This window comes from Solea senegalensis, linkage group LG15 (genome assembly GCF_019176455.1).
Source record: "Solea senegalensis isolate Sse05_10M linkage group LG15, IFAPA_SoseM_1, whole genome shotgun sequence".
Lineage (NCBI taxonomy): Eukaryota > Metazoa > Chordata > Actinopteri > Pleuronectiformes > Soleidae > Solea > Solea senegalensis.
The window spans coordinates 4543620-4554267 of record NC_058035.1 but is presented as its reverse complement, the minus strand read 5'-3'; the positions used below and the strand labels follow the sequence as shown (position 1 = coordinate 4554267).

General features: G+C 37.4%; 1 protein-coding gene across 1 annotated transcript in view; it reads right to left on the bottom strand.

The window, feature by feature from the left end:
• Window positions 1-2032: 2032 nt before the first annotated feature.
• pgbd5 (piggyBac transposable element derived 5) overlaps window positions 2033-10648 on the bottom strand; it is a 27806-nt gene continuing 19190 nt past the window's right edge. The window contains exons 5-7 of the mRNA XM_044046363.1: window positions 9532-9729; window positions 8348-8453; window positions 2033-7971 (exon numbers count right to left, since the gene is read on the bottom strand). Coding sequence (XP_043902298.1) covers window positions 7776-7971; window positions 8348-8453; window positions 9532-9729 — 500 coding nt within the window. The 3' untranslated portion in view covers window positions 2033-7775. The remainder of the gene's footprint in view (window positions 7972-8347; window positions 8454-9531; window positions 9730-10648) is intronic.

Genomic DNA, 10648 nt, shown 5'->3' with positions numbered 1-10648 from the left:
GTAATAATATTTTCCCTGAAAGCTTCTTGAACTCTGCAGATGGAATAACAAGCCACTATTTTCTGACCAACTGCCTCTTCCTGCAGGTTTTCTGTTTAAGTTGCGACACTTTTTTATTTTTTACGAGGTCAGTCAGCCGGTCAGTCAACTCATACCATAATTCCAATCATACACTCTCACTTTATTGCTCAGTACTAGTTATAATGTATTTAAACCTCAGGAGGGAATGATCAGGCAACTGCTCAGGTCAGAGACACTGGGAGAATTGTGCTTTGCTGCCCTCAAATGGTGTATTCTGACATTACACCTGTCATTTAATGAGTTGCATTGTTTGTCTTTAAATCGCTTTGATGCTCTCACTAATTCACTAACGACTAATGTAAAGAATTTCCTCTAACTGATCATGGAGAGCAGGTTTGTGTTTCTGTTTAAAAGTACCTAAACGGAAAGATACTTGTGTAAAAGTACAAGTATGTTACCAGAAAATGACTTTGGCAGAAGTTGAAGTCATTTTTTAGTACTTTAAGTACTTAAAGTATATGACATTTAAAAAGTTGTGGTTGTGGATTCATGCTAGTCTATGTGTCCTTGAGCAAGACTCTTAACCCCATGTTGCAGTGTGTGAATGAGTGAGAACTCTAATGTTACGCAGCTCTTCAAGACTAGAAAATTACCAACCCTTCTTCTGATTTTATTTGGTAGTAACGAGTAACAAAGATAGTTATATACAGTATATATACTTATATATTTATTTCTAATAACAAAGTACAGATATGTGAATTTTGTAGTATTTGTACTTTGTTACATTACAACTAAAGAAAGCTGAGAGTCATAAAACGGTTCCAGAAGCTGTTGATTGTTACAATCCTGTGTTATTTATGAGTGTAGTGTAAGTATTTTCCTGTTTATAGTTTTTATTATGACTTCTTTTTAACAGTTTTGTCGGGTTCAGACTCCACACACAGCCTGAGGCTGATGAGCGGCTGCAGGGGTTCTTAGCTTTGAAGTCGACCCTTACATTTGTCATTCATTTAAAATTTCTTCGTGCAGGAACATTCTTCACTCTGTAAACTCTTCTGAGTGTTTGTCAGCTTTTGTCGCCTTCTCTGTAAATCAGAGTGGGACGGAGAAATGTAAAATATTTGTGAATGCCGACAATGTAGACTGTGTTTTAAATGGTTTATAAAGACTTATTCTGCGATATCAAAACTAAAAATAAAACATAGTGAGTTTTTAATGACTTTTCAGAGTTATTTTCACTTTTAAAACCAGAAGCAATATTTTATTCCTTGCATGACTGAGCACCAAGACACCAAGTCTTATCTGGTCTTTCCCACTCTTCTTCTTTTTTATATATAACTCATGGTTTTAAATTGAGGATTTCATTATTAAAATAAAAGGTCAAGACGGTGACTGTCTTGACCTTTTTTCTCAGAATTCTGACTTTTTCCTCAGAATTTAACTTTAATCTGAATTTCATTTCAGATTCCTGACTTTTTTCTCAGAATTCTGACTTAAATTTCAAAATTCCGACTTTTTCTCAGAATTCGTGTTTTAATGTGATATTAAAAAAAAAATGTTAACTTTCATTTATAAATTTTTTTTTACATGTGGCCCTAATACTCTTCCATACTTCCTTCCCCCTGCTTTTCCTTCCTTTGTTCAGTTTTATTTTTATTTAAACACTCTTTTTGTTTGTATTGTTAAAAAAAAATCTGTCCTGCAGTGGGTTTTAATTTTTTTTTTTGCCACTGTAACAGAAGTGGGTAAGTGAAGCACATTATGTTTTAAAAATAATGTGTGTGTGTGTGTGTATTTTCGGCTGAGGGAAGGTTTATTTATTTTGTGTGTGTGTGTGTGTGTGTGTGTGGGCAGGAGCAGCAGAGATTGTTATTCTGAGTCTAAGCCAGTGTCCAAGGAAAATATCAATAATTCTAGGAATCACTTCTGTGCAGTTCCTAAAACAACCACCGTTTCTCTGGGTTTTCTCATCATGTGCAAGAAGAGCAATAAGAACTTAATCTGAAGCGTGTTCAGTGGAGCACCCACACGCCGAGAACTTTTTTTAATGTAGACACATTTACACGACAGCTCATCATCACCACCACGCACATGTTTAGAAAGTGATTTGGTCCTGCATACACCAGTTATTTTACAACATGACATGCACATACCTGTACAAACATACACACACACACACCATTCTGAGCCTCCTGCATGTGACCCTTGACATCGTCCACCGTTACAAACAGTTTGACATTAAGCTTTTTCCATATTTGTTTGACATTTTTTTTAATCTAGAAATCTACAACAACTGCAACAATCATGTCATCGCCGTCACCTCTGCGTCCGATCCTCTCGAAACCACAACATCTAATTATTTGTGTTATTACTTGTACAGTGGTTTAATAGTAGCACCTGGTAAGGTTACAGTGTCCATTCAGCGTGGTGCAGATTAGTTCAGTTAGTGGAGATTATAGTACAGCAGTTAGTTATGAAGCCCTGAGGTCAGTCAGCCACATGAGTTCCACATCATTTACTGTATGACGTCCGTCTGGGTCACAATGACGCCGGTGTTCACACTGTAGACGGCACGCTGGCACACACACACACACGTTACACACCGAAATACATACATCAAACATCATCCTATACACAAATTCATCGGCACGTGATGAGAGACAGTGGGGTTTGATTCGTTGGATGATTTTAAGTGAACGATTCGACAGATAAATCACAGAATCTGGCTCCTTTTTTTTATTTTTCTTCTCTCACCTGTCTTTGTTTACTCATGAATGGACTTAAATGAAAGGCGTGAGTCATCGCTGCTGTTTGTACAAAGAGGCCAGATATAAGAAAAACCCAGACACTGTTGTAGTGTGACTCATCAAAGTAGATACAGTATTTTTCCTTCATTTTCTATCAGCCTAAATTTGATATTTGGATGTTAAACTTGCTGATTTTTGTGGGCCAGTACTTTGCCCACAGCAACAAAACAAACATAACACGTTTAAAAACAACATTTTATGAACAAATAAGTGGACAGACAGACAGACAGACTGCTGATTCTTAGCGAACAACAAGTGTGAAATATTCCGTGAAGCATCGCAGCAGGTGGTGTAAAAAGTGCAAAATGCCACAAAATATTTAATGTATAAATAAAGGTCTTTATATAATGCTATATTTATCTAGTTGCTGTTATTTTCAGCCCACAGAGCAGGATATTATATTTATTATGTTTTTCAAATTGAATCCGTCATATCAACTCCACTTAAGGAACAGAAAGAGGCACTGTGTATATTCGATTTTTGACAGTCACCTGGACAGAATAACTGTTATACTCTGAATTTTAAACTAAACCACCTTTTTTTAAATTATATGTGTTAAAATATACATTATATAACTACTCTATATAAGTTAAATGTATGAGAGCAGGATGATAGATGATGAAAGTGAAGCTCCGTTCTTTCTGTGACTGGGGCTATAACAAAATTATCCAAAAAACTGATAAACTGTGAATATTCTGTCTCTTTCTTTCCAACCATATGTAATTTGTTGCTATGTAACCGTGGCCTTGCAGATTCTCTGCTGCATGATTTCCATAATTTCTTCATTTTTGGTCAGAGATGAGAGTTAGAAGAGGACCCCCACACACACACACACACAGGCATCCTAAGAATTCCTTTTAAGGTTGTTGCGACACCTGCTTGGTTTAGATAATTCCAATAATTCCACATGCTTCACGACTCATCATGCATTCAGTCTGCATGGCTGCTGTTTTGCTTTGAAGAGCTTACACATGACTACATGCCTTGCAGCCACACATCAGGCGTTTAAGGCCTTCTGATGCTCATCTCAGGACAGAAACTGGTTTCTCTGCCTTTAACATGATGGATTTTCTCACTGTGTAAATGTCAGGAGTGGAAAACTGGTGCGATGAAATGGCAAAACTAACGTCAGGAACATTAAAGGTCACTGCAGAGTCCCGTATGTTGTTCTACATTTATCCAGATATTTCTCTTAAATGTCTGTTCAGCAGCTGATTACAACTCAACATTTATAAGTCACATGATGGGTAGCAGTCGTATTTATGACAGGGGAGGAAATTGGACTTGTTAGTGGAGGGTCACATGCCAAATGTTCAAATCCTGGGACGAGTCAAGGGATTAGGTTGTACAAAAATAATTAATTCTGATTCTACAGAGCAATTTACGGAAGAGTATTATGGCCACATTTACAAAAATAAATGAATAAAACAGCATGAATTCTGAGATTATTAACAAAATCAGAATTCTGAGATTAAATAAAAAGTCAAAACTATGAGGTTAAAGTCAGAATTCTGAGATTATTAACAAAGTCAGAATTCTGAGATGAAATAAAAAGTCAAAACTATGAGATTAAAGTCACAATTCTTGAAAACTATGAGAATAATTAAATAAAAAGTCAGAAATCTGAGATTAAATAAAAAATCAGAATCTATTATTCCATTGAAACCTGGACAATAGATGAACCATATACGTATTAAAAGTAGGTTTTTAAGCCTAAAGGTAAACAAACATGGCTGCTGTGTTAGTATCATATCTGGTATAGGTGCTATTATAGATATTATAGAAGATACTTGTATGTGTTGCATTAGAATGCAGAAATAACGGCCCTGCAAACTTGTGTTTGTACAAGACATGGTGACATGGTGACATCATTAGTGGGTGTGGCTTTTTAAAAACCACACCCAATATCAGAAGTGCAAAAAACTTTCAGCCAGAGAGGGCAGCAAAGGACAACTATTCAGCTTCATGTATTAAAGGAACACTCTCAATAACAAATCAAATATAAATTAACATTTAAACATCAAAAAGAACTGTGTGCGATGACTGTGGTTTGAGAGCATTTAGATCAACAACAACATTGATCCTTTCAAGTGCCATTAAGCCATTGGTGAAAAACAAAAGTTGGCCTAATTAAAAGAGCATCAGTGAAAACCTCAGAAGAATGAAAACAATGGGATGGAAGCAGAGAGTTTGTTTTCTCATGAATAATTTAAACTCTGTTCAGCTTTTTAAATAAAATCTTGGCATTTCATTTACAAAGAATTTTTATGTGATTTTTTTTTATTTATTTTTTTAAGTGTCAATGTTGTTAATTATAATAAAGGGTAAGGTGTGTTTCAAGTTAACAGTGTGACCCCAGTGTGAGTGACTTATCCACATCAAATGTATTAAAGTGATTAAATTACAAATATATGACAAAGGTGACTCTTGTGAACAACTGACACACACACAAACTTGTTTTTACATCTTAGTGAGGACACCTTAATGCATTCCCTAGCCCCTTACCCTAACCTTAAGCTCACAATTAAGTACCTAACCCTTAACCAGGTCTTAACCCTGAAAAAGCACTTTAAGATTCTGGGGCCCAGAAATTTTTTTGAACCTCACAAAGATATAAATACAAATACACACACAAACTGGTTTCCGTGACTTCAGAGGACATTGCATTGACTTAACTTCATTCCCCGGAGACTTACTGTAACCTTAACCATAATTAGTCCTAATCCTAACCCTGACCCCAACTTTAACTTCAGTCCAACTTTAAAACACGTCGTCACCTTAAAATGTAGTAACTTAAGTTAAGGAAGACAAATCCCTACAATGTGATATTGTGTAAACAGATTTAGGTCCCCACAACATAAGGAATACCAGGTATACACATGCACACACACATAAATTCTTGCACAACATTCTTAGTGAGGACACTCATAGACATAATACATTCCCTGCCCCATTCCCTACAATTTAACAAAACCCGAATCCTAAAACCAGGTGTGAACCCTAATCAGCCATTTTAAGGTGCGACAGAACATGAGGACCAGCCCAAAATGTCCTCATAAAGACGTATATACAAGTACACACACATACGCACATGCACAAGACGATCAGTGACGACAACAATGCCTTGGATGAGTGAAAAAGTAAAAAAACAACAACAACAACACAATCTCGACAAAGTGATGATGGACAGTTTGTAAACAAAATATACACAGACATACTCGATCCTTATTCTATCCTTATTCTCTACATCTACATTGGAAATCTGTTCTGGTTTGGTTACAGTCATTTTATGTTCAGTCTTATTTCATTGGTGAAATCTTACATATATCTACATAATCCATTTAAACCCATCTACATATAGCTATATCTCTATTTGTCTGAGAAAAGTGTACACTATTATTGGACTAGAGAATAAAAAATAAACGGATAATCTAAGAAGACGCGCCGCTAGCCTCACAAATCTCCTCAAGAGTGTGAGACGGTGACGCGAGAAAGTGCAACACGAGTCCCGTTAAAGCCCCCCCCCATATTCGTACCATAATACAAATTCACACGTCCGACCGCAGCCGATGGAGTGAGCACACGACAATCGATACCTTTCATCTTCATGACTGCATGGCATGAGCAAAGCAAGTAAATGGACGAAAAGCCTCATTAAATCTACACATAGCAGAGCTGTCCGACGACTATGAGTGGATACTCTGTCTGGAACGAGAGCTTGTTTCTCACTCAGCAGGACTAATTTGTTACTTGGCAAGAGATGTGCCACAGGAAGACGGGAACATTTGGTTAAAATTGTCCAAAATACTTCAATTTCTCGAGTGGGTAGAGTGCACTAAGTGTTGTTACTTGCACATGTTCTTATAATCACCAAATTATTATCACTGCACAACAGTAAAAAGCCCCTGAAGTCTCTTCTCTTAATTTTACGTTAACATCTGTTGTTTTGGGTCAACTACCTGCAGTGAATCACTCACTTTTTTTTTTTTTACCTCTTGGATCTCAATCTCACCAAGCAACATTAACCCAAACCCCTGCCCACTGTTGCCTAGCAACACGGACTTACTGAACAGTCAGTGAAGGACATTTGAATATGTTCTGACCTGTGGAGCCAAAGCTTGTCAGCTTGCATAAACAGCTAAACAGGAAAATGTGACAAGTTCGACAAGTGCTGTAGGTACAAAAGTGGGTTTCAGGTTACGTTTTTTCTTCTTCTCTCAGTGTGAAGATGCATTTTCTTAATAAATAAAAGTACAGCAGCAACACCACGTTTAGATAGGAAACAGCCACACATTTACATCCTCAGGCTCAACGGCGCGCACACAAATGGCAGTTCCGCTTGCTAAATAAATACACACCAACAAAAACAAACAAACAAACAAACAAAACCCACCTGGAGCAGAGTTCATTATCACACTGGACAAAGAGAACATCACAATCCAGATTCTTTATGCATGCAGCGCGTGATCACACCATAGTTCTGCTTTTTTTTTTTTCTTTTACGAAGCTTTTCTTACAGAGCCGCGTGAGTGTAAATGTGAAGAGTCGCGCGGGGAGATTTCAAGGTCCACATCGATTATTTCACACTTTGAAAAGAGAAGAAACTCGAGGCTGACATCATTAAATGGTGAATTCGTTCGTTCCCGCCCTTCATCTGCCCGTGGAATCGCTCCCGCTGACAAATCCTTAGTGGATTATCCGTGTGGTCAGAAGATGGATTGTCTCATGGCTCATGTTTCTCTGATGTGTAGCATGTGTAGCTGTGTTTCATGGACGTGGTGCAGTACCATAGATAACTAGAGGAAGAGAGACGTAGGCTTGGCACCGCTTCAGTATTATCGCATTAACACAGAAACGCAGAGTCTATGCAAACGCAATGACGGGTGTAAATATGTGTGTTTGTGTGGTTCTGAGTGAGTATGTGTGTCCCCCTTGTCCTCCTCGTCCTCACTGTGTGGGTGAGCAGTCGTCCAGATCCAGCAGCTCCCTGACCAGTCTCTCTCCAAACTGCGCCCGGCTGTAGCGTTTGACAGCGTACGCGTCGGACATCTTGTAGAGGATGTACGCGTTGTTGATGGCGATGCTGATGCTCAGCCAGAACACCTGCTGCCAAGTCTTGTTGGGCTTATGGAAGATAAAGTACCTACGGGAGAAAGTGCACATGTTTCTACTCCAAAAGTTGTAATTTAAATGAAGTAATAAAGTAAAACAGTCTTAAAGCAAAGAATTAGAAGTAGAAGAAGAGAAAGATGATGAAGGACAACGAGAAGAAGTACACAAGGAAGTGATGATGCAGAAGAATGAGTAGACGAGGTAGAGGAGGAAGACGACGAAGAAGAACTATTCTCAACAATTCTCTACATTGAGCGTAAACAAATGATTTATCTTTAAAACACAAGATCCCAGTGGGAAGTGGAACACTATGTTATGTTGCTTATGAATTACATTTTTATTTGTACAGGAATTACAAATAAAGAGAGGAAGAGGGCAGCCAGAGTGTTGTACAGAGTTTCACATACTTGCTGTACTTGTCGTCGTATTTGCAGATGTAGCTGAGGTGAGCTGCAAAAGCCTCGACTGCCAGAGGACACGGAATCTCCCCACTTTTCCTCTTAATGATCAAACCTGTCACAAACACACAGACTGAGAGTGAGCAGAGAGGCCCTCTGGTCATCTGGTCAACAAACAGACCAGGCAAAGAGAGAGAGAGACACAAAGGTGTGCCGTGTTTTTCTTTTCTCCAGTCTTTGTTCTTTGGTGCCTGCAGAGCGGCTTTGTATAAAGAGAATTCTTTTTTTCAGCAGATATTCAGACTTTGCGCAGCAGGAGACATGAAAGTGTAACAAATAACATCAATGATGGCTCTGTTTCCCCGAAGTCCCATTAGAAAATGAGACAGAATGTACCACCACCACTTCTCAGTAAAAATTGCACACCTTGACAACTTGTTAAAATTGTTGTGAACAAAGTTGGGAACAATGTACAAGCAATGTTTCATTCTCACACAAATGTCTTCTGACTGGAAACTGAAGGTTGTAATCTGCACTTAAGTCTTCACTTTTCAGTCAGAAAAGGCTGTTTAATGGCGAAATTAAGGGGCAAACATATTCTTAAGATATAAAAGACTAAAGCAGGCATATCATTTATTAAGTAAGCTTAATGTTACATGGCTAAAATCAATAGTTTTGCTGATTCTTGGTGCAGGGGAATCAACACTGTCCGTGTATCAGCATCTAAACCATCACACTTCCTGAAACCTGAATTATCAGCGTAAGAATATTAAAGAATATTTTTCAATGTTCTTTATGTGCTACATAAATAAGAATTACACTGTCTAATTATTATTGATAGGACGGCTAAACTATTTTTCCACTCTTCCAAGCACTACTTGCACACACACACTCAAAGAAATCAATACAGTTTAACTGATCTGAAGCTTCACTTTGGCACTCTTCATTCTCAAGCACATGCTGAAATCCTTCGACTTGTTTTAAAACCTAACACATCTTTTGAATTTTGAGAGGATTATACTGTGAGAGCAGAAGATCATGATCCTGTTGCTTCCTGGAACAGGGTCGTTACAGATTACCAGCTCTTCGTAACTATGCTTTCTTACTAATTACTGCATTTGTGCATCAATGAATACATCAATGGAAATGAGAGATAAAACCGTGTTGAGTTGGGGAGGTTTTAGAGTTTTTACCTTGTTTAGTTGGGGGATACGCATTGGTGAGGAACCTGAAGTGTCCCTTGTTGTACCAGCTGATCAGTGACATGCTGCCTTTCATCATCACCCTTGATTGGCCGCGCTGTGCCGGCGTGGAGCTGCAGACCAGCATGTCCTGTGGTAATCCTGTACAGTCGCTCTTCCTGGTGCTCAGCAGACCACAGCAGTAGATGTCTGAAGATGGATGGAGGATGGAGACGTGTTAATATTTGCACATGTACACGTGGAAGTTCATATGAGCCTGTATAGTTTTTAAAGAATAAGAAAAATTAACAAGCGAAATGAGAAATCAAATTAAAGTTTTCATAATATCACTCAATAATATACAATTAGTAGATAATAGTAGACATTTTGGTGCCTTTTAGACAACAAACTAAACTATGATTTTTTTTGTCAAATTTTGGACAACATACTAAACTATGAGTTTTTTGTAAAAATTTGGACCACATACTAAACTATGACTTTTATGTCTCATTTTGACGACATACTAAACTATGACTTTTATGTCTCATTTTGGACGACATACTAAACTATGACTTTTATGTCTCATTTTGGACGACATACTTCAGTATGACTTTTTTGTCAAAATTTGGACGACATACTAAACTATGACTTTTTTGTCCGATTTTAGACGACACACTAAACTATGACATTTTGTCTCATTTTGGACATGTAAAACTATGATTTTTTTGTCAAATTTTGGACGACATACTAAACTATGAGTTTTTTGTCAAAATTTGGACCACATACTAAACTATGACTTTTATGTCTCATTTTGGACGACATACTTCAGTATGACTTTTTTGTCAAATTTTAGACGACATACTAAACAATGACATTTTTGTCAGATTTTAGACGACATTCGAAACTATGACTTTTTTGTCAAATTTTGGACGACATACTAAACTATGACATTTTTGTCAAAATTTGAACAACATACTAAACTATGACATTTTTGTCAAATTTTGGACGACATACTAAACTATGAGTTTTTTGTCAAAATTTGGACCACATACTAAACTATGACTTTTATGTCTCATTTTGGACGACATACTTCAGTATGACTTTTTTGTCAAATTTTAGACGACATACT